We start from the raw sequence: 25,114 nt of genomic DNA, 5'->3' as shown, positions 1-25,114 counted from the left end.
AAAGAAATCCAAATTTCTCTAAACATTTTGTTGCCATTTGTAGTGTTGGTTGGGTAACTCCATGTGTCTGAAATAAAGGACATGGAGTCTTCTCAAATGCTCTCTGAAACACTGGGGTGAAAAATAATATCATTTCCTTTTGAGATTTTCCTTATCCAAGTATGTCTTCCAAGACAAGAATGATTCCTTAACAAAGACAGTAAGTGAGAGGGTATCAAAATAGGAAATAAAATAATCTTTAAATAAAAGTTTAATTCACTCTAACTTTACAGAATATTTCAAAGCACCATATTATTTTACTGTCAGTTCTAAAAAAGACAAGAAACTGGAATGATCTTAGCTGGCAAAATATAGGAAATCTTGTGAACAAATGGATACAAGCTAGGTGAAAGCACAGTCATATTTTTGTATACAACAACTATAATCAGAATCTGGCATTGGTTTATTCAAATTTTGCTTTCTTGGAAGCAAAGCTTACATGTTCGTAAACATTAAATTAAACATTGCTTAATTTTACAGTTTGCTGAACAAATACTTTCTTACCCTGAAGGGCATATGTAGAGCCATCTATCTGTCTTGCAGTTCTCCTGTTGACCTCTGCTTCAATATTTTTTTAAAACAGTTGGTTCATTTACAATTCTAATGGTGCTTAAAAATTACCTCCAATATTGTGCAAGTCATAGGCAAGTCCATTTTGATGTGTGCCCTTCCTTACGTAGTTTTATGATCAGTACTTCACTAATGCAACTGTGAAAAACTATACATTTTCAGGAAAATGTTTTGATTTTGGTCCTGTAATTAAAGACCTTCTGTAACCGAGTTGTTTACATGGATTTGGATCACAAGCATGTACACAACAAAACCACTATACCAATATTTCTTAGTCTATGCATAAAAAGTATGTCTTCTACTTACACTAAAACATACAAAAAATAAACTACAAAAATTGTTTACACTTGATTTCAGCAAAAAAAGCTTTCTTCAAGAAAAATGATTCTTCTTTTTCCAGCCATCAAAAAAGGAATGCAAGTAAACAATAAATACATGTGCTTCCTCCATATAGACATATTTACACTTGAGTCTTTGGCTTATGTTTAAGTTTCTTTATAAAGATCTTTACGTGATCCAGCCATCATTGCACATTAAAACAAAATAAGCCATTTTTTTTACTATATATAATATATATATGCAACACTTGAAACATATAAAGAATGAACCTTGCTATCAATTTGCACTGTTATTGTACTTTAACATTGTATCAAAAGAAAAAAAAGGAAAATTAATACCATATAGGAAATATTGATACATGCAACAGATGGTCGCTCTACTGTAATTGAGAGACGGCTGCATATACAAACACTGAAAGTCCTAATTTGGGCAAATCTCTTCTGACTCTGGTTTTCATTAAATAGTATTTATGTGGCACTAAATGTTGATACTGTATACAAGCATATAAACAGATTGAGTTCTTTTATTAAGATACACAACTTCATAAGAAAAATACTTTGCATTTAAAATTTAAAATCCCTCCCCCCTTCCCCCCAAATCTTTCTTCACAGGATCAAGAACTGTTGTCAAAACAGCTTAATGAGATTCATGTATTTGGTGAACTTTGTCACATCCATTCTGACTATGAGGATTCCAGGTACTCCAGTGCAACATCGTAGCAGAAGCGATACTGCTCCTTTAAGTGGAAAGAGAACAAAAAAAAAAAAGAGAAATTAAAATTCTAAAGTTTTAGCAGGAATATCTACAAACAATAGTCTTTGCTAACTACCATGCAATTTTAACTTGAAGCCTGACATGCGTGCTGGTTTGTTTTTTTTTTTCCCTGCTACACAAGTGAAGTATATTACCAGCTCCAATTTAAATTCTCACCCTAACCAGCGAGCTGGAAAAAAGCTGACCATGAAATACAGTGATTTGATTCTCTGATTTTTAAAGCTTCTGAACTAGTTTATCAAACATGAGTTCTTCTGTCAGTCAGGGCATTCTTGCAGTAAAAGCACCTCAACTCTGACATACCATTTATACCTAAGTTAGCTGATACTGAGCAGTTAACTAGTGCCTGCTGCTTGCACAGCCAGCAAATGGCTGGGGAATACTGAACTGTGATGCAGAGCTGTTTGGGGCCCACAGCCTGTTCATACAGTCATGACAATGTCAGACACACGTTCAAAAGAGAAGTCAAAGCTCAGAATTTCATTGTGGTTAGTATTTCTCCTTAACAAAGCTGCTGTTCAGAGCTGACACTGGGGGAGGGGGAGGAGGAAGGCAAGAAGAGAAGGCCTGAAGAATTAAAAACAAGGGAAATTAATAAAATCTCTATTGTCCTTGTGACCTAACAAAGCAAATCTGCTTTTGTGTTTTATTTTTGTTTGCAAAGGAAGCTAGCACGATGCATTTGCAGGAAGTGGTGAGTATATCTTAAAGGCTTTATTGCTCTGCTTGTTTTTGTTATCTGATCATGTTGCTGAATGTAGGGCACATGACAGTGTTATATATTGGCTTTCCTGGTTTGTTTTCTAACTAACAACTCAGCAGCTGCCATTCTTCAAGAGTACTGAGTAAAAACCCACACAACAGAAACACATAACTACGGAAATTCAGTAACTGCAGACTAAAGCTATGATGGAATTCAGGACTATTTTGAAACGAAATATAAGCTTACAGACCATTTATAAGAAGCACACACAGTCTACCTTGGCCTCCCTTTACAGTGACACAAGTAATTTTCCATTGATCTGACCTGTTTTCCTCACAGCAGTGAACTGAAATTCAGGCAGCAATTCAGTATGTTGTGTCTCAGATGTCTATGGTACAGCAGACTGCAAAGCATTTGCAACAAACCTGGCAATACCTAGACCAATGTCACTGTTGCTACAGGATGCTCTCTCTCTTCACATTTTAACCATCTTCTTAATTTATGTGGTGGCAAGGATTGGAAGCAATGCACAATAATTAAGCAAATCATGCCACAGAAACTACTTGATACTAAGCAAACAATAACACCTGGAAAAAAAGAACAATATGGGAAGATGCAGCTACCGCCATTTTGCTCAATATGCAAGTTCACAAGGTCAGAAGCAGATTTCACTATGCATAAACTGCAAAATGTTTTTAATTTCAATTGGCATCCCTGATTTTTATGCTGTAGGCAGCCATATGGCTGAAAAATGACACTGGCTGCTAGCAGTGTGAGAGGCAAATGGCAGAATCTCCCAAACACTAACCTGCTTTCACCTAAACTGCAGGAAAGAAAAAAATCCATTTGGAAGAATTTTTTTAAGGACTTTCCAAAATGTTCAGTTTTCGTGACTGAAAGATCGATCACCTGGGTATGCTTTCATACTATATGCATAAAGACTGACCAGAAGAGTGAAGGTTATTTTGAGTTCTGGCAATGCACACACAAATATTTAATCTTGTGGGTTTGCTAATTCAGGCTTATACTGTTTATATTAGTTTACTGTTTATACTGGTGTTTTTTTTGGTTAACTACTGGGCTCGGCAATCTTAACAGTCTTTTCCAACCTAAATGATTCTATGATTCTATATATTCATTTGCAACATACTAGATCCAAGTCTTTGATTTAAAAGTTCTGAGGTCTCATTTTGACTACTCCAGATCTGACTAACAAACATTATCATTATTCAATACAGCTTCCAAAGCAGCAGTTATTAAGAAAGCAAAATATTCATATCTTTAACTACTAATCTAGACTTTGCAGCTCATTTGTACCAAGAAGAAATGCTGTGCTGTGTGAAATTTCAAGATGCTTTGTGTGAGCACAACCAACTGCAAGTTCTCTTCAAGTAGATTTTGGGAGATTAATGTGCATTCTGTTAACTCAGAATGTTTTCAGTGAAAAGCATGGTACTATTACAAAAGGAGTAAAATGCTTAGCCTGGCCTCTCATAATACTGTCTTGTGTACACTCAATAAATGTTCCTTTCTTATTGTGGTACAAACAGGTTTGCTTGAGTTTTGTGGGTGCAGGACTGAGAATGCAGCTCAAACAAGAGAGCTTCTGGCTCCCTGTTTGCAGTAACCCCAATGGGCTGGTGCTTACCGGAGTTTCTACCATGTTGGGCTTACTATTCCGTAAAGTCTTCACAGCATGGAAAACGTCCACCACATTCTGCCTTTTTACCATCTCAACCACAATGCCAATGGCACAGAACATCCCGCTCCGGCCACCACCGTTTCTGTACACAAGGAAAAGAGCTGGTTAAGTGTCACTATGGTGCAAGAGAGCATCCAAAACACGATTCCGTTCTTTTGCTCTGTAAGCATGAGTGATTTGTGAGTCCCACAGGGAGATTGGGCTATAGCAGTCTCCTTGCAGCTCCAGTGGGTTTGGTCTGAAACACTTGGTGCCTCTGACCTTCCTCTCAATTACCTTAGTTTAATTCTGCCCTTACAGCCCACCATGCTGCACAGCTATGCTATAGCCAAATTTGCATAGACATTAGAAATCAAAACCCAAGTTCAATGGCAAGTACATTTTCCACTTAAATCTCATTTAAATTATCCTATGGTATGAGGATTATCTAGCCAGGGTAATGTGAAGACATCACTGATTTGATATCTTCTTGACCTTTGGGGATACTTCGGAACTATTTTAATTGTAATTTCAGAGAAATTAAGGTAGGTATTTCTTCTTGTTAAGTTTAAATTAGACAAAAGGTTCTGCAGATAATTAGGAGAGGTGGGCAGAAAGGGGACACAAGTTAATTCTGAACGTTGAAACAGAGCCTTTTCAAAAAAGTAAGGAGAAATTCGATTTCTAAGTTTGAAACTCTCTAATTAAGTAAGGTAGGAGAGATATTGGTCATTCTCTGCTTAGGGAGAAAAAAGATGCCACCTTTTCAAAACTCTCAAACCAGCTGCCATTTAAGTATCAGACTCAGATAAACAGCCAGCAGTCATTTACCAGCAGTAGTTTTAGGATCATATACTGTGCTATCAAACTTTTCTCTGATTTCGTACATTCATAGTTTTCAGACTAAAATCTTCAAAATATAGTATGCCTTCCAGAAAAAAATCAATACACAATATGCAAGAGATACACACAAAATAACTATTTGGCACTTAGAATAAAAGACTTCCTTACTGAACCTGTACAGAAGAAACTGATCTGTACACATTTTGAACATGAAAAACATTCCAGCATGTACAGAAGGAGACAATACACAGTATCATCACAGTGCTATGTCCAAAATACTCACTCCCATGGAACCTTGAACTAACACAGACATATCTGAAAGGTGACCAAAACCCACCCTACAGTAGCATTTTTTTTTTTTAATAAAAGAAACAAGGGCATGTGCAAAAGAATGTAACCATAACAACATCACTTGAGCTAATTTAGAAGCATTTATTTGATGAGCAGTTTGACTTTGTCCCAGTTACTCACAGGCAATGAATGATGGTCCGGCCTTCCCCTTCTTCACATTCCTCTTGCCATTTTTCAACCTGGAGAATTAACTTTAAGAATGATCTCTTGGAAGCTGGCACATCTCTGTGAGAAGCCCATCCCAAATACTGGAATTGCTGCACCATCAGATAGCCCTCTTGTGGCTGAAGGGAAACCAAAGAGCTTTAGGTCAATATGGCATCTTTACATCTTGGTTTAAAAAAACCAAAATATAAACCTGACATGAAACCTACGTGTTTATATTATTGTGTGCATATATATGTGTGTGTGTCAGTGAGCAAGCACTGTCTGGTACTTAGTTACCAACTTAAATCACAACAATTAAGGACAGATTCCAACACATATGTACATTGCATGGTAGGGTCACTATTACTTTGTATCACTTGAGCTCAGGGAAGATGTCAAAAAAGGAAAAAAAGAAACTAGATTGAAGGTAACATCACAGTTTATCAACTGCTAATATAATCTATAATTATTCTAAACGGAAAACATTCCCTAGATTCTAAGTGTCAAGAGATTTTATCCTTAACATCAATAACCAATTAAAACCATCACTGTTAAATTCCTAGACCTACAAATATTAATAGATACACCTTTCGGTTCTTATGCATGAACTGACCCCATTATAAATAAACAAGTAATATTGGTGAACAAATATGACTCTTTTCCTTGAAATCTTCCCTTTTTTGCCAGACTATGATAATCATGACAGCCTTGCTGCCAGTCTCTGAGCCTTCCATGTGCTAGATACTACACAGCTTTGAATAGAATTACACTGTCACAAGAAAGGCCTCAGTAATTGGAACAATAAATAGTCTATTCAGCTCCTTTGAGCTTGAGAAAGAGGAGTAGGAATATAGATTTTAGAAAGGAAGAACAGAGCAGAGAGATATTCAGTAGCAAGATATGAAAGTGAAAAGGCATGTAAGACAAAGAGAAGTAGAGGAGTAGAAAATCAAAACATGGTAAAAAGAAGAAATGAAAAAAGTGAAAATAAGAATTGGCACTCCTCTCTCCCCCTCCCCCCCAAAAAAACCCAAAACAAACAAACAAACAAAAAAAAAAACCCCACAAAAAAAAAAAAAAACCAACAAAACAAAACCAAAAGAGAAAGTCTCAAAATATTACAAAAATAAAAAAAAGCTATGGCGTAATATTTGCCAGTGTGCCTACACCGTAGTTTCCTGTCATTTCCAAGCGAGGTATGAAGAGCAAAAACTGTTTTTCTTAGCTCTGAATATAAGCAAAATAATTTTGGCTAAAACACTGGCCACACAAAAACTGATCTCTGTACCTTGAAAAATGAAAATTTGACCAAAAGAAAAAAATCCCCTGTGCTTTGTGTATACATTAGTTTTCCTCATAGCTAATCTTCAACACTAATGAAAGTTAAATGTATACTCCAGGTAGGAATTGGTGGTGGGTAAGTTTAATACAGGATGAGTCAAAATAGTTTTGGTAAGTAAAATAGGGATTGCCTGTTAACTATACATAAAAAGGTGGCACAAGCATCTGTAACTCTTTTTGTGAAGGCAATGTAAGTGATTTTTCATGGTGAGCTAAAGGAGATGACACTGTGTAGCAAACAAGGTTTGAGAAGATACTGCAATAGCATGAAACACTAAGTGACAGCAAAAAAAAACAAGATGGTGCTAAGTGTGAAAGAGCTACAAGAATCCAAGACTGGCACCGTGAGTCAAGTTGAGAAAGAGATGATAGGTGTAGGTCAAGGCACTGTGGTGCAGAACCTTTGAGAGGCAGAGGAGCTTTCAGAGTTTTTTCACACCCCACTTCGCAGGGTGCCACAATCCTCCTTTTATGTTGTGGTTCTCACATCTGAGGCTGAGAAGGTACTGGTTGCATAATCAGCCTTAGCCCTCCCATCCCTGATTCTGCACGGAAAACCTTTTACAGAAGCTGTGTATACCTGTCACTACATGTTCATTACAGGGATATTTCTGTTTCTTAGATACTAATACTTATTTTTGATATCTAAGATGTTTGACTGACTCTTTGGGGTAATTCTTTAAGAACATGAACATTTTACTATTATTCAAAACAAAAAACCACAACAGCCTAGACAGCACTAAAAATATATATTTTTTTTCCATTATATATTGTTATGATAATGCTTACTCTTGTTAGATTGCATATCCTGAAAATTCGGCTTATGACATCGCAGTCCATTGAACATGACATGCATTCCACTTGGATGGGACCGTACCGCAGTATCCCTTCCTCAGGCCAGTACTGTGGGCAGCCCTGTTCCAGGCATAATTAAAAGGTAAGTTAAAACTTGAGTGCTGCCTTATTCCACCTCAGACATCTCATCTAACCTTTACTGAGCAACTAGTGTTTAGTTGCCTTAGAGCACAGAACAACTGTAAAGTCATTGCACTGCTCTGCATTTTGATCATGTAGTGGATCCAGAGTGATTAATGCATGCAATGGTACATGGAAAACTTGAGCCCCAAACTAACCTGTGCTAAGTCGACTTCATTTAACATCACGAGAGACGTACAGCCGTAGTCATACACTAATCTCCAGAAATCTTTCACAGTGTTTGGTAGAGGATGTTGTGTGACAATAAAAGCTGCTGGCTGCCTGTAGCTCTGTAAAGGCAAACAATTTTATTAGCACTGGTAGAGGAAGTACTTAATTACTTCTACTCTAACACTGCAACAGAAAAAACATATAAATAGAACAAAGCTGCAACATCAATTACACCAGCCTTCACCAAAGCTGTTAAAAATACATTACTGTATCCAGTAAGAAGAAAGAGGTTAGTCTGTTTAGGTCTGCCTTCTGTTTTGTTCATATATGCATGGGCACTGAAGATGTTCTTCGGGGCTCTGCTGAGCTGGGGCTCAGGCAACTCTGCTCCAGGCACTGTGACTAGGAAACTGAGCAGGAAACCTTCTCCCTGCGTTACAAAGATGGGCACAGAGGTCTCAGGTAACCCCATCCACAGCAGGTTACACATGAGGTCTGTGAGTAAACCGGGTACTAAGCTCCATCCCAAATTCTGTTTCGGCACCACAGCCACAAGGTCTAACCTTCATGATTACTGGGGCCCATTTGCACCAGAAAACATAAAGTAAACAGCAAAATACTATTTCATTCATGACAGCAGATTTTATTCTCTCTATGTTGCATTACGCGCAACTGCAAACAAGGATTTCCAGCCTTGCATTAGTTGAGCAGAAGGGCTAATTCCCTGGAGCACACATATTACGAGCAGCAAGCAGAAGAGTAGAGAACAGTTTTTTGCAGGCAATTTTCAACTAGGCATGGAAGAGTTTTGCAGTAAAGGAATACAGATATGAACTAGCAAGGAAGCACTGACAGGTTAATCGGAAACAGAATAAGATGGTGAATATTCTTGTAGGCGGATGGGACTGTAAGTCACTGGTTTGAAGATGAAGGGCTGGGACTGCTGTATGTGATGCAGAGATCCCTGGGTTTAGCACCCATGCTAGTACCAAAAGCAGTTTGGCTGTTTTTTGGCTGAATTGAATAGACTAAATTAACCTAGGAGAAAGACCTGACAGTGCAACTAAACCATTATGTAAGCTTGCTTGTTTGAAAATTGATGTGAGAGATCTTCATGTACAAAGTATTGAGACTTCCTAAAAGAGCGTAGCATGAGTCCCAGAAGAAAACAAATGCAATTCATTTCACTCTTCTATTTGCTCTAAAATGTTAGGATAACAAAGTAATGTCTTAGGATCATAGAATAGTTAGGGTTGGAAAGGACCTCAAGATCACCTAGTTCCAATCCCCTGCCAAGGGCAGGGACACCTCACAATAAGCCATGTTACCCAAGGCTCCGTCCAACCTGGCCTTGAACACCACCAGGGATGGAGCAGTCACAACTTCCTTGGACAACCCATTCCAGTGCCTCACCACCCTTACAGTAAAGAAATTCCTCCTTACATCCAATCTAAACTTCCCCTGTTTAACTTTTATCCTGTTACCCCTTGTCCTATTGCTACAGTCCCTAATGAAGAGTCCAACCCCAGCACCCTTGTAGGCCCCCTTCAGATATTGGAAGGCTGCCATGAGGCCTCCACACAGCCTTCTCTTCTCCAGGCTGAACAGCCCCAACTTTCTCAGCCTATCTTCCTATGGGAGGTGCTCCAGTCCCCCGAACATCCTCGTGGCCCTTCTCTGGACTTGTTCCAACAGTTCCATGTCCTTTTTATGTTGAGGACACCAGAACTGCACACAATACTCCAGGTGAGGTCTCACGAGAGCAGAGGGGCAGGATCACCTCCTCCAACCTGCTGGTCACGCTGCTTTTGACGCAGCCCAGGATACGGTTGGCTTTCTGGGCTGCGAGCGCACACTGAAGCTGGCTCATGTTCATTTTCTCATTGACCAACACCCCCAAGTCCTTCTCCGCAGGGCTGCTCTGAATCTCTTCTTTGCCCAGCCTGTAGCTGTGCCTGGGATTGCTCAAACCCAGGTGTAGGACCCTGCACTTGGCATGGTTAAACTTCATAAGGTTGGCATCAGCCCACCTCACAAGCATGTCTTTAGCACCAATACTTGTTTGACAACAGAAAAAGGAGCCTGACAATTTTTTTCTCTCTGTTTGCTAAAATTTCCTAGTGCAGGAAGCATACTGGTGTAGTAGCATCTGTGTCTTACTTCCTAGATCTGCCTGGGGACCAAAGAGGAACAACCAATATTGATTCTTCCCTTACATTTTTAAGAAGTAAAACATGGAGTAGCTGATGGTTTCCTATCCCTATTCCCTATCATTTCTGGTCTTTCCCAAAAGGAGAGAATGCACTGAGGTGATCAGGTTTTTAAAAATAATAGGCAGGAGATCTGTTGTCACAATGGGAAGTAGACACCTTCTTGTGGGAAGACAGGGACAAGCACATTGTGGAAAGGGAAAAGCTTCCATTTCGGTTTTGCTATTTAAAGTTTCCTTTCTTTGCCTAGCAGAGGGGTCCCTCTCTGTGAATAAATCAGTCTTAAAGAAACAAACGAAAGCGAAATGGCAAGAAAAGCATTTATTGCCCAAAGTTTTAACCCTGTACTTATAGCCTTGTTATTATATGCCTGCATTGTAATATATTACTTTTTCCCCCTGCTGCTTTTCTCCTTTTGTTACTACCATTTCTGTCTTTCCTTACTTGTCTTTGATTGCATATAGTATTGCTAGGTTCCTGTTCCTGCCTGCCACTCGCTGTTACATGTTCAGGGTCCTCTTACTACCCAGCCATTCAGACTGAGCTGTCTTCTCCTCAAACCACACTCCTCTCTGCACCTGCATTGGTTGGCCCATAGCACATCAATTTTATCCAGGTGCTTAATGTAATTTTAACTGCAATTGTAAACAATTTTGGTTGCTACCAAAATTCTGCCCACTGCTTTAATTCATTCATTCAGCCCCAGTGACTCCCTAATAGATTGGTCTCACACATGGTACTCCTCTATTTTTCTGGCACAGTAGCTAATTGTGAGATCAGGCGCTGCATTTTTCTAGCAGTTCAAATGTTTCCTGAACTTGCTCAGGCAGAACTCCAGGATGAATACACCATTCAGTCCTCATGATTTCTGCTGCTGTTTGTCATTTTCTTTCATCTCTTCTTGACACTGCAGTTTGTGACAGCGCTTCACTTCTGGGGAAGAGGAGATGATTCTGGAAATCAGGCCAGTTAAGGATATACTGTTAAGGTGGCTTTAGTGGTCTAACTTTGGAAAAGCTAATAGCAGGCACAGGCAGGCATCTGACAGCACATGTAATGAACTGCTTTATCGATCACTCACCTACAAGCAGGTTCACCTCCACTTTTACTATTAATTCACCTTTCCCCCTGACAATACTTTTGTCACTCAAACTTCAGCTTTAAAGAGCTGCAATTCAAAATACGAACAACAAAAATCCCAACTCTATCCCCAAACATGTCAAGGAAACATTTTCTTCCCCTGTCTCTCCTGCCTCAATAAACATAGCCTTTTTGATAAAATAGCAGTAGTAACCTCCTGCTTGGGTAGGTAATGTTTACTTCCCAACAAACAGCAGATTTCTAAGATCCTGTTGAGATTTGAAAAAAGGAGATTTCCTGTGGGTCCCACAAGGATGCAAAAGACTAACAAACCTTCTGAACAAGCAACACAAACTGGTGGTGTTTCTTACCCATTCTCCCCATCCTTCTTCATTAGGACTGTTTTAGTGGGCACTACACTAAGAAAGAATTACCCTTTCTTAAACCAGCAAGTGCTCTCTCTCATATTACATAGCCTTTCATGGCACACTACACAGACAAAGAAGATAGTCTCTTACGTCCATAAGAGCAGCATTGATGTAGTTACTGCTCTCCCCATCAATAGTAATTAAGAAAGGCAGACATCTGTCAGGTGGCAGCATATCCATGAAGCGATTCTTGTCGTGGTTCCTTGGCAAGCAGGCTATGCTGCAGTCCTCCGCTTGCAGGCGAGGGGTCACAGAATTCAGGGTCTAAGGGAGAGAGGATGCTTGCTTTACCATGCTGAACTAACACAATGGACTCGAGGGTCCCCAAGTTTCAATTTAAAATATTGCAATATCAGAAAAAGTGAGGTATTAACAAGAAAACATTAGCAAATAAGAACTTCTATCTGGTTTTTGGATGTGTTGGGGCTTTTAAACCAGGGGTTAAGCTGCAGGTGTAAAAGGCAAACTGCATACCACTGAACTAATTCCGCATGACACCATCCCCTCTGAGAGGAAGAGAACAAAGAGGATTCTTTGGAGCCCTAAAGAGTGATGCCTTAGCTGTGCAAATGTAAGCCAAAACTCTCTGTGGTTCCTAATCAGTGTTCTTTATTCCAGACTGATACTTACTGCAATTTTATTTAAAGGAGGATAGTCCATATTTAAACAACTTTGAAAAGCACATAAACATAGGTGCTTTATTTTGTGGACTAAAAGTAAGAGACCAAATGCTATAAACATTACATAAAACCCCTCTTTTTATGTAATTAAACGCATCTAGAGGCAAAAAATTGTTGTCACATGAAGAGTTAGTAGGAACTCGGAATACCTGAAACTCATCTTTGAGATGCGAAGAGTTTGTCTGAGAGTCTATTCTAATCATATCAAAATAAGCAGCTTTGAATTCGCAGACAGGAATGGCAGTTTCTCCACACAGGCAAGCTTCTAGAATGGCATCATGAATAAAGATGTACTGCTCCTACCAAATTAGGCAAGGAAACAAAAATTATAGCCATTTAAAACCAACAGATATTTCCTTCTTTTAGGATAAACAGATGTCCCACACACTCATTCAACATAGTGCCCACCAATTAATAATTAAATAATTCTTCAGTATAAACACAATCTTGTCCTAATTGGGATGCAGTTAACAAAAATGTTTGCATTACCAATTTAAATTCAGTAAAAACAGAACAGGCATAGCAATATATTTAACTTGAGATTTTCAGTTTTCTTGCAATGCTTGTGGGATTCTGCATATCTGCCAGTGACATGTTGGCTTTCTTAATTTTTTTTTTTTTTTAATAGCTTTCAGTCTTATACTAGCAGAAAGTGTAAATTGCTTCAGGCATTAGCAGTGTGATTAGCAATTATTTGGCACGCTGCGTTCTCCTACTCGTGTGCAATCTAGTACACCAATTGTCTGATAGCTGGCTACAGGTCAGTAATAAATTCAAGCATGTTCCAACAGAAACAGCATTTTGCCATTTTTTTCCTGACTTGTCTTCAGATATCCTGAGTCTCGGACAACTGCATTACTGTTGCAATCAGATCTCCTGTCCATTTTTACACAAAGCCTATTATATTTATTCACTTTGAGAGTAATAGGTGTAAATCATGTCTATATAGCACATTGCTAGAACTGCACCAGCGTCATCTAACTGTTGTGGATACCAGTAGGTTATTAACAGCAGAAACTTAAATATGTGCCTATAACAAGAGCACTTGTCTAGGGACCATGGCCATATTCTGGCCTTACAGCTGCAGCTGTTTTACCCACATAGCTATGGACCTACTGCTATCACTGTTGTGTAGATAACCATCACAAGAACTTGCTGCAATTACAGGTTTATTTTGATGTGTAAGTATGAACCTCTGAGAGAAAACAAGAGGTAAGAGGCAAAATGAAGGGAAAAAATAGAAGTACGGGTGTTAATTCACATACAAGAGCAGATTAAACTGGGATGGTTAAAGTGGTCACACTGAAACACTCCACTCCATACACTTCCCAAAGGTTAATGGCCCTATAGCAGAGGTAGTTGGTCAGGAACATTTACTTGTTCAGTTGCCACAGGTTGCAGCATTGAATAAAAACTGCACCAAATTACTTTGATATGCCTGGCTGCCAGCTGCAGAGATTTCCACATGGTCACAGATGAAATAACTCCTCAGGTAGATGCCCATATGGAGGACAGAAGTGGCAAACCACTTGTCTTAATTAATAACCTATGTTTCTGTGGAGGGTCAGTGATGTGCAGGTGGCAGAAAGGGAGCTGTTATAGCTTCATCACTAAGGGAATGGTTTTACTGTGGAGTTGCTGAAGGCATAACAAAAAGGGTAGAATAGGAAAAAGGCTTGGCAATGAGGTTTATTAGTAAAAACAGATAGCAAGTAGAACATGCAATGGTGATTATCTGAATTATCAGATAATGGTGACTGACAAAGAAAAAGGTTTCGCAATGTGGTTTATTAATAAAAACAGAAAGCAAATAAAAACAGAGGTGAAAAGGGAGGCTGAAGTGGACATAAAGTTTCACAGGTAAGTCAAATTATGGACAAAGCGATTGAAGAGAGTCTAAAACTAGTAGCAGTGTGCTGAAATTCCAGCTCTGGGTTCTTGGACTTGCTGATACCAGAGACAGAGAGAGGTAACAGAAAGGCCTACTGTAGGGTCCTCCCTAAAAAAATCCTCCTTGCTTTCTTTTTGTCACAAAGTTAGGCAGGCACTTCTTGGTGTGGAGACTCCAGGAGCTGGCACCATCCTGGTTCTGGGTGCTGTTTGTATTAAGCAATGCTCCCCGGTGAAGAAAATCCCTCGACAGGGCCACTACTTTCTCTTTTTAGAGTAACAGTGAAATCTGATGCATTTCAGAAAGCATCAGGTGCTTTGAAGGTAAACTACTGTACCTCTGTCTGTACCATGTTGATGCGACGAGACCGCAAGGCTTTGACACAGTTGTAGATATCCACAACACCTTCTCTTTCTGCCATATCTAACATGATATCAATCACAATGTAACAACCTGTCCGTCCAGCACCAGCACTAAAAAGAATCAGTAAATACTGTTAGGAATAGCCCCACGAAAGCACCCACGAACTTTATAAACCCATCACTGAGAGCATTTTTATTAAGTCATTCAGTTCTTTCATCAAACCACTCTCTAATTTTTATCTTCTCTATTTCCTTTCATAACGTCCTTTAAACCTTTTGATGTGCCCCAAACAACCTATTTCCATCAGATTTGATCCACTAAGAAAATAAAAGATTGTTTCTTCCTTTTATCACCAGATCAATACTTAACGTAAAAAAGAAAAGTTATTTAAACAAAAATCTGGAGGATGATTAAATTCACACCCTTCAAAATATCACAGATCCTGTTTTCATTTAGTAAGACTAAGGATGATTTTTAAGTGATATATTAGAATAAGAAACTCAAGCCTACGTTTTAATTTTACACATTTAACAGTATCCAGAACAATCTCCCTTGATTTATTTTTGTTTTATATAAAGCTATTGACAGGTTTTGCACAGTGAAATTTTGAAATCTTTACAGGCTGTGTAACTTTTATCTAGAGAATGTAACAAAACATTTGACAGTGCTAAAGAAAATTCTATTTGTCAAAGAAAAACAGAATTTGTTTGTCCCAACAACAAAAAACCTTGCAAAATTTGCACAGAAAAAAACCAGCATTCTGCATCTGTTGCCATTAACCTCATTCCATCTTCCTTCACCTACTTGTTTACTTCAATTTAACTTAACAATCTGTTCAGACATTACGTTCAACACCAAGCAATCAAATCATCTGAAATTCTTGAATGCTGTCACAAAATTGTTGTAGGGTGCCTAATATTATAGCCTGAAGAATAAAGAAAATCTCTAGAATCTGGTTATTTCCAAACATTGCTGTAGACAGCCAAATCCTACTGCAGGGTGAACTAGGCAACTTGAAAAGGGACCAACAAAAACAAAACACTTCAAAATGATGGATGCTTCACAAGAGACTACTATAAATAATCACATACACAGCTGTGGAAAAAAACCTTCATCTACCACTTCTGTACACACCTGCAATGGACAACAATAGGCCCTGCACTAGGAGGGTTGGATAATTTGACTCTCCGTATAAAGGAAAGCAGGCCTGTGGCATTGTAAGGAACTCCATGATCTGGCCAGCCAGTGAAATGAAACTGTTTAACTTCACGGATTTCATTGTAGCCCCTCTGTAAAAGGGAAAAAAAAAATAATAAAAATAAAGAATTATGAAATTCAAAATATTCACAGACCAAATGTTGTCTTACTCAAATAATGATAACACATACTGATAGAATCTACATGCTGTTTTGTTTCGCCACTTATTTAAAGCAAAGACCATACAAAGCTTAAAAATAACATTAGGAGTTTTTTAATTTTTTTTTTTTTTAAGTTCTTAGTTTTTACTTTTGCCATTAAGTATGCTAGTTTTGCCTCATTAGATTTTTTCTTATGGACTTAGGTGCAGTTCACATTGATTTTTGGAAGTTTTGCTAAGTAAGACCATAGCAAGTACAATGATTTACCCAAAGACCACAACTGTATCCCATACACTGCATTAACAGGGTTTGTTCTTTGCCTAAATTGAGATAGACTCAGCAGCATTCAGAGCAGAGTGAATGGAGATGAATGACAGGTGTGACTCATAACCCAGTACTAGAGATCAGCTCAGAAGTGTGGCTACAAAGAAAAGGTGACTGTCAGAGAGGGGAGGGTAGCAGTCAATGTTTCTGGGGAAATCTGAAACCCCACAGCGCGATGTGTGTTTGGATAATGCTGATGCAGTGCATTACATCCATGGTGAGGTAAGGCTGCCTCCACTGTAGACCTGCTAACCAGACAGAGGGATTTGATACTCTACAGGCACATGCACCGACATACCCTCTTTCATATTCCTTGCTACTAGGAAACAGTATTTTGTCAAGCCCTTCCAGAATGCACTTACCCTTCCCAGAGTGAAGGTCCTGACGACATACTCTGCAAGGGGCTCCATCTCCACACAAGTCACTTTGAAGTCCCCATAAACTTCTGTGTCATCAGGCCAGTACTTGTAACACTTGACCTAAATACAAAATGGGAGCATATTTTGCACCAAAGGAAAAATAAGAGCTTGAGGATATGTTACTGCATGTACTGCATTACACTGCATTTATTTCCCAAATGACCATGCACTCATGTGGCTTGTCACGGCTAATGGCTGTTCTGTCAAGTTAAGCACTTGCTACAAGGAGTTTCCACTGCTTTACACAGCAGTACTTAGATGCCAAATTAATTTCTAAATGAGCATTTATATCTCTTTTAGTACTCAGCTATGGAATACATTTCCACTTATCTTAAAGTAGGATGCATTTCATATCAGTAATCAAACTGTTGCACATAATCCCAGGTACTTTATATTACTCCCTGAGGGATGTGTTACTGCTAAACTGTAAATAATTTGCTGATTTCTAGCCACTGATACAGAAGCACATTTGCTCAGTAGTCCACTTTGGTCATCTGAGTGACAATATACAAATCTATTTTGCTGAAATATGATTTTTGGATTTTTCACCACTCATGAAATGCCTTATTTAGAAACTGGCTTTGGTTTTACACAACACCATAACTGCAACAATGTCTGGGCCCCTTCCTGTCCTCTCAGGATGCAGGGTTGTCCTTTCACAAGACTCTTCCACATTCTGCTGACGGTGTATCTTGTCAGCAGGCTTTTCTTTAGACTCGTAACATTAAAACAAAACAAAAACTTACTCTTCCGACTTCCACTAGATTTGTGACCATCACAACACAAGCTGATTGCTCCTGCCATATCATTCTCCAAAAGTCATACACAGTCTCATGAACTGGACCTGTAAGACAAAAAAATCCAGGTAATACTCTGCAAAAAAAAAAAAAGAATAATTGCAGTCAAAGTAAACACTAAAAATAAAATTCAGTGCTTTTCAGACGGATACACATGAACACCCTTGCTCAAAGATGAAACCCTCAGGAAACCACATCATCATACCATCACACCAGTTTCCAGACGATACTGTTATAAATAACCAAAGCTGAATCTTCTCTGTTTAACTGAATTACCACTTGAAAGAAATTAATAGCAGGGATGCAGCAACATTTCACTATCTCTAAGTCGCATTTCTAGCTTTGTTTTACACTTGTTAAATATAATGTGTTGAGTGTGAGTTTCTTTAGATGTTCACTGAAGAGATGCTCACACCAGAGTGAAGTACTGGTCAGGAGGATGTGTGCTACAGATTGTGTGCACTCTCCATCAAGCTCTCGGCAAAGTGGCAATCATGAGTAGATGCCGGGCCATAAACTTCCCACTGAAGGGTATTTAAACTAACATAACTGCTTTTCTGTGAAGCAAATAAGGAGCACTATTTTAAACTTTGCCTCCTGCTCTGCTGCACAGACAAGACACAGCCGATTGAGTGACAAAGGCTTTTACCCTCTTACAGTCAACTCAGAAACAGCTTCCTGACCACAGTCCAGCAGTAGTATAAACATTGCTGTATATAAGACGTCTCAAGACTCAATCATATTCCTTCATATGCCAGATCGAACAGGCTGCATACAAAACCAGCAATATTTTTTGTGTCCTTTACACAGTATTATGTGCAGAGATTTACAAATATAGACTTAACTCTCACAGACCCGTTTAGACAGCACTTACTGTCTGTGCTCTTACTTTTAGGTGCACATTAACAAAAATGTGGACAGAAATTTGAGCATCTTACTTTAAAATAAGCTTTTAGTTTCTCTTTCTTGTGTGCAGCTACAGTCAGCTGAGGGCACAAATAACAGGATATTTCCAGCCAGCTATCTGATTATACTCACAGTTCAAATAATGACACATCTAAATCTAATTATTTTCACTTTAATTCATAGCCTCTGATATTTCAGTGCAATTTTAGACTTACCTATTTGTTTTTTCTCATTGTTAGGAATTTTATCAGAAATACAAAATGAATAATTTCCATAAATTCAATTTTTTCCTTTAACTCCTCTTTTTAGGATGTTATATGATAAAGATTTCCCTCACTTCTTCCTACAAAGAGGTTTTGTCCTCCTCTCGCCTTACTTCACCCAGGTTTTCTGAGATAGTGCTTAATTTATCATGACTATCTATCTTTACTGTCTGTGTCCTGGACTAAATCCTAGACAGTAAAATAATACATTGTAATATGGAACAGAGAATGCCTCAAGGCAGGTTGAAACTGTTCTCTTCCCTGTCTGCATGCTTCTTTTCTCTATTGATCTTCATAATTGAAATCATAGTAGTAGTTTCTGACTATCAGATGAATTTATCACTGATGGATTTGTTCAATAGCTAATTAACATGATAAATTAGTGCAATTTTAGCATTTATTCACAATCCACCTGAATATGCTATGTTAATTTACCATACCACAAGATGACACCTCACAATATTGGATATGCTTTATTTTCATCTTACTTCCATTTCACCAAAACACTGCTTCACACTACAGAGAACACTTGTTCAGTTTGATTAATGCTGGCAGATTCTTACCTTGGGTTGCAATGTAGTGACTTGGTCTCTGATATCCCTAAAAGAGCAATATAAGTTGGTTTAAGTACCATATTTCTAACAGATAGGGGAATATAAAAGCATAAGTCTACTACAGAATTCTTATCTCTAGACAATGATTTCAGAACAAGCCAATATTTAAGAGCAGCATGAAGCTTAAAACCTAAAAAAATGGTTAATACTGAAAAGGTTCAAATGACAACAGATAAGATGGAAATAAGAATATTTGACTTAAACAGACATTATAGCGTAACTAGGAGTATTCCAGATGAGTCCCTTCAGCCTAAAAATTAGTCCTCTATTGACATTCTCTCCCCAGATGAATATATTGGGGCATCTATTTAAAATTTAGTAAAAATTGTCTTTGTCATAAGATTATCTCAGTAGTTGATCTGTGTTCCCAGCTTATCCAATATGAAAAAATACACACCATTTGTCTTATTTTAAACAGAGAATTATTTTAAGACACAAAGTGGTATGTACCAGAGTCATAACTAATGGGGACAGAGCTGGACACTGTGCTGTGGGCACAAAACCAAGCTCCTACTGCAGTGGAATCTTCTGCAAAATATTTTGCACTACTGCACAAAGTGTGCATCAATTAGACTGGACATGATACACACAAGTATATACACATACATATATACATATAGATAGATAGATAGATAGATAACCCTACACACCTAAGCCTTTCCAGTTAGCTGGGTCTATGCCAATGCAAACAGTTCTCTACAGCATTAGTTGGCTGCATACAAACTACAAGAAAAAGAGCTCCTGCTCTGGAGGAAATAACCCAGAATATATTTTGACCAGCAACATTAGCTACAAAAAGGAAGGAAACTTTAGTTTAGCTGGTGAGAAGACAACACAGAATTTCACAATGTGCAAATGTTAAAGAAATAACTCCAGTTATTTTCTAGGTTACAGTTTTATTAGGTCACTTGTTTTAAGTATTGCATTACACAGGGGCACAAGTCCTTGGATTCCTGGTACTCACAAGATGCTACTAATGTGAAGGATTTCAATGTACCCAAAGATTTTATACCCTTTTCCATGGACTGCTTCATTATCCTGTCTAGAGTGAGAGCACCTTCCTCTGGTGCTTATGAAAAACCTTCTGAGTATCTTACCCTTGGCTTTACAAGAGACCAAGACTACATGAAATGACTAAAAAGATTTCTCCTGGAGTCCTTCATATCAAGCCCTATTTTCAAATTATGAAAATGAAACCTGTGCTATACTGTTTTACACTCAGTAATGCTTTCAAGAAGAAGGTAAAAGTGACAATTTACAATTGTAAAGTGCCAGTTTTATCTTGTTGTTTTCCTGTCTGGTTATAATAAGATTCAATTCACTTCTAAACAAGAGAAACAACATCCTCAAGGAACTATAGAATTATTACAAATCTGGGAGGATTTTCTTGTTTAAGGCCTCAAGCAAAATATCATGGGCCTAACACTTCACAGAAATTGCCATGTGAAAATACCAAAAGAAAAAGACAGCAATATACCTGGAGCTAAATCTTTATATCCTGGAAAGTTAAGAGAGTCTATCAAATAACACTGGACAGGAAAAATTAGTAAGGTGCAACAGTAAAGAAAATCAGCCAAAGCCATGTATTTTAAAAACACTTTTACTAGCTTTTCCATTATCTTTTGATTCACTTTGGAATTACTTTGAATACAACGAATTGTTTATTCCTAAGGCATTCATCAAATGAAACTTATATTTTGTTAATCAAAACACCTGGCAGAATTTGTTCAAATTCTCTGTTTGTATATTTTTTTCATTTATAATTTAATTTGTATTTTAATCAAAGTGTGAAATTTAAAACTTTAGAGGTTTTCTGCAGAAGCAGGTAAATTTCTACGTTAACATAGTTTTATATATATGTTTGTGTATATACTTTGTAATACCTAAATTGTTGCTACAAACAACCAAACAAACAAACCCCCACAAAAAGCCATCATCCCTCCCTTTTTGCCAAACATATATTACGACTACTTCACAGGTACATTTTCAGACGAGTACAATACAGCATTCAATCCAGCTTCTCACATACAAATGGGAAGGAGAAAAGAAAAACTAGTGGCTAAAACCACCATTGAAAAAAAAGAGTGAACAGCAAACTCTCTTTAACAGAGAGGTTCACCTGACCTATCTATCAATATTTAATAAAATTCAGAGCTACATTACAAGGCTAAATTATCTTTTCAAAACAGGTACAAAAAATATTCACACAAAAGGAAATCTTTCAAAGGAACAGATGAGACAAAGTAGATGAGGCATGCATAGTTATCGACTGATAAAAATAGAAGAGGAAAGTAATTAATAACAATATCTATATTAAATATTTACAATAGGATGCCGTTATTCACATATAGTGGTACTTACATCCCTGTACAGCCAAATCTACAGCCCAAATCAAAGTCAGATGTGAAAGAAAGCACAACAATGTCAGTGAGTACTAGGACGTAGAACAAGGAAAGTGTACATTTTGTTCTTAATAAAAGAAAGCTTTCAATATATTTGTAGGCATTACATGCAATAATTTCACATAGAGAAGCTGGCAAGTTGAGAGGGAGAAAGCTGTGCAATCCACTCACATCTATGTAGTTGGCATTAATGTAATCTGAAGATGGATCATCTTCAACAGGTTGCAAAATCACCCTGGAGTGGTCATCTGTAAAAACCAAGTGGTTACAGTGCCTTTCTGAAGTGTGATTTTTAAGTAAGATATTACAGTAAGTCATCGATAAAACCAAAATCAGCTGGCATAAGTGTCTCACAATTTACAATCCTTAAATAGTAAGCATTTACAGAGAGCTAAAAAGAAACATTTCATCTGAGGTCTCCAATTACATCAAAAACATTCAGTAATCTTCATTAAGTGTAGCTGAAAGGTATCACCTGTTACATGCAGTTAAAAAGACACAAAGAAACCAGGTTACTTGCTCAAAGTCCCTTTCAACATCAGCTCCACTGATGGTAATCTAGAAAACCAGAAGTCCTGATTACTGTTTCCTTACATTCGACCCTAGATGGCTTCAGTTCATATTGAGACATTAAAGAAGATAAGGAAGTCACAACACAGGGGTTAGCAATGCACTTGGGATTCCACGAAGAAGTAACTCTACCCGTTCAGGGACTTCTCCAGTAGCTTCATTCCTGTGTGTTCAATTACATTTGTAAAATAGTAACAAATTGCCAATTAATAGCATTAACATCCAAATGAGTACTAGCTTGTCACTGTAATATGCTTACCACAGCTTTCACAAGAGAGATGCAAATGCGAAATTCAGCCTGAGTTATAAAAGGAAGCAAGTTGAACTGCGAAGGACAAAACAAAACAAATAAAAAAAAAGCTGGAAAAACCACTTGTCCTCCTTCTCCACTTGGAGTATTAAGCAGCTATGCCACCGGAGACTTGTAAAGAGAGAGAACATGACACAAATAACACACAACTGCAGCTATCGCTCAAACCAAGTTCACCGATACTCACATGCTATAATGTTTCCATAGCGGTTCTTTGTTCTGTTTTGATCCTTCTTAGCGACATCCCAAGAAGCTGACTGCCCCTCAAAGAAACTCTATAAATAAAAATGTTCCGAAAGAAAACATTCTGACCATTAATTTATCTCCAAAAACAGCAGTTTAAAAGACCTGTCCTACCATAAAGTAAGTTCAGCTTTGCCTGTCTGCTCTGGTCACCCAGGCAATACCATGGTACAGAAATATATCTAGTGTAGACAGGAGTCTGGAGTCTCTCTCCATCTGATTGCTACAGATCAATGGGCAATTCATTAAGGGACTCCAAAAGGATTTCAAATCCTGGCATCGCTGGAGAACTAAACTTGCTCAGACATCCTTGCTAGGGAGGAACAACAGTAAGCTGAGAAAGCACAGGAAGACTGATCACCCTTCTTACAAGACACAGTAATATATAACCTGTTTACTACAGCATTACCCTACTTTCCTCATATTGCTCAGTACAACGTCTTTTCTCCCTGCAGAGCCATCAGGAAACCTCCTCTGCCAATATCCATTATTTATGTTGTTTTTCTTCATATCCCTCCTTCTAGCCACTAGCAAAATTATTCTACATTTTTGAACTCTTAAGAAGAGTTTGATCTCTCAGTAGTGATAGAACCAGCTGTATTCCTCCTTGGCTTTTTCTTCATTGCCCGTAGATATTTTACAGCTGTTGCAGGTTTATGCAATTTTTTCCTTCCAGATGTTCTGTTATACTGATCTGGGTAAGTTACTTTCAGAAAGTACACAGTAGCCATGGAAACAAAACTTGAATGCATGCTCAGAAACCCAGGACAGAGCAAAGATGTTATGTATGGTAACAGAGGAAGTAGTAAGTAGGAAAACACCTGATGTGGCACCAGGGACCACCCTCCCCCCCAGCAGTGGTTGACACTTGGTCTTAGCCCTGAAGTTAGGCAGAGCATAACGATGCGTATTTAAGTAAAAGAGAGGAAAAGAGAATAATATTCTTTCAAAAACCAGACATTTATTTATTCCAGTTTTTATGTTACAGTAGAGACAGCTGCAGAAAGGAGAGAAGGATGAAAACTGAGTCAGAAGAGGTTACTTACTCAGAGAAAACTCATTTTAAACCTAGCTATATTGCTAGTGACCTTGGCAGTACCATTCCCATCTTTACTTTGTGCCCTGCCTGATATTCTAATCCCAAAGAATCACAATAGATTCAGAGATCAGAAGCAAAAGGAATCTGTACTCATCTTCTATATCTAGTGCTGGGATTTTTTTGCTTCTACTTTAACATTAAAGTTGTAAGTAGACATGCTCAAGTCTAATTAGAACTTCAAGACATTATTACTGTGGCATGTCTTTACTGCTTCTCAGCTGGAGTTTATTCCCAGGATTGCCCTCCTGAGATGCTACAATAAATCATGACAGTGCTTCCAGTCAGTGCTTCTTGCAAAACCAACCAGGTTAAATCTTTAACATAATACAGATTTGCACTGAAGATGGCTCAGAAAGCTCACATAAACCAATTACAAAATTTCAACTAAAAAGCAGCAATAAAAGGGTGTCAACTTCTTACAGTACATAAAAAAAAATCAGCAGGCCATGTCTTCTTATACCCTAAGGAATACATGTTTTTTTTTTCCAGCTACTTGTAAAGTATCAAACCATTGGACTCCATTCACTATTTCACTTTTGGGTTACAAATACAGGAACCTTATGCCTGCTTATGCTTATCTCTTTTTCCCTTAAACCCATGACATTTAATTGCATCCTTTTGCAATGTAATGCAAATAAAATGATCTCCCTTTCCAAGGAATTTTTTCCTAGCAAAACCCCACTACTGAAGATCTCACCTCATACTCCTCTTTAAATCCATAGCTGTCAGAGGTCTTCATTAGGTTAATATGCTGCAGGAGATCAGCCACCCTGATGGCAGGATGCAGCTGCCCGGTCTGGTACGGAGATTCTGTGCCTTCGCAGAGGTAACGAGGGACATCCAGGAGCCGGCTGGACTCTGCTGTCACACTGTGATTTTCATCTGTATTTACAAGAAACCAATGCATTAGGTACCTGTGGAGCAATAACACCTGCTGCCATACATATCACGTCTATTTTCAGCCTCTTCCTTCAAAAACATGTCTGATATCTGAAAGTGCAAAGCGCTTACTCTCCAGCACATAAATACCTTGAAGTACATAAAGGAATTTAACTGCAAACACATAACAAAAGTTTGCAATTCTTCAGCCTGCAATAAAGATGCCTGAAGGGAATTTTATTTGAAGCCACAAAACTTTATGACATTAATGTACTTGGGAATTCCAGCCTCTATCACCCAAAGTAACTTTTTTAATGGCTAATATGTATCAACAGAAATATTAC

The 25,114-nt window shown here is 38.1% G+C and overlaps 1 protein-coding gene across 10 annotated transcripts in view; it reads right to left on the bottom strand.

The window, feature by feature from the left end:
* Positions 1–419: 419 nt before the first annotated feature.
* Positions 420–25,114, bottom strand: part of PTPRK (protein tyrosine phosphatase receptor type K) — a 408,592-nt gene continuing 383,897 nt past the window's right edge. For 7 of the 10 annotated variants that reach the window (XM_061378250.1, XM_061378253.1, XM_061378254.1 and 4 more), the window contains 16 exons: positions 24,589–24,773; positions 22,737–22,824; positions 21,841–21,917; positions 21,629–21,646; positions 19,217–19,253; positions 17,434–17,531; positions 16,631–16,747; positions 15,721–15,875; positions 14,561–14,696; positions 12,482–12,631; positions 11,743–11,916; positions 7,922–8,053; positions 7,578–7,703; positions 5,421–5,584; positions 4,074–4,209; positions 420–1,684 (listed from right to left, as the gene is read on the bottom strand). In XM_061378250.1, coding sequence (XP_061234234.1) covers positions 1,631–1,684; positions 4,074–4,209; positions 5,421–5,584; positions 7,578–7,703; positions 7,922–8,053; positions 11,743–11,916; positions 12,482–12,631; positions 14,561–14,696; positions 15,721–15,875; positions 16,631–16,747; positions 17,434–17,531; positions 19,217–19,253; positions 21,629–21,646; positions 21,841–21,917; positions 22,737–22,824; positions 24,589–24,773 — 1,847 coding nt within the window. In that variant the 3' untranslated portion in view covers positions 420–1,630. The remainder of the gene's footprint in view (positions 1,685–4,073; positions 4,210–5,420; positions 5,585–7,577; positions 7,704–7,921; positions 8,054–11,742; positions 11,917–12,481; positions 12,632–14,560; positions 14,697–15,720; positions 15,876–16,630; positions 16,748–17,433; positions 17,532–19,216; positions 19,254–21,628; positions 21,647–21,840; positions 21,918–22,736; positions 22,825–24,588; positions 24,774–25,114) is intronic. The other 3 variants (XM_061378252.1, XM_061378257.1, XM_061378258.1) reach the window with 1 other exon arrangement.

Source organism: Neopsephotus bourkii, unplaced genomic scaffold (genome assembly GCF_033783945.1).
Source record: "Neopsephotus bourkii isolate Nb327-2 ecotype Australia unplaced genomic scaffold, CSIRO-AGI_Nbou_v1 NB_1765, whole genome shotgun sequence".
In the NCBI taxonomy this organism is placed as follows: Eukaryota; Metazoa; Chordata; class Aves; order Psittaciformes; family Psittacidae; genus Neopsephotus; species Neopsephotus bourkii.
Note: the sequence above shows the minus strand (reverse complement) of the source record. Positions and strands in the feature narration are given on the sequence as shown.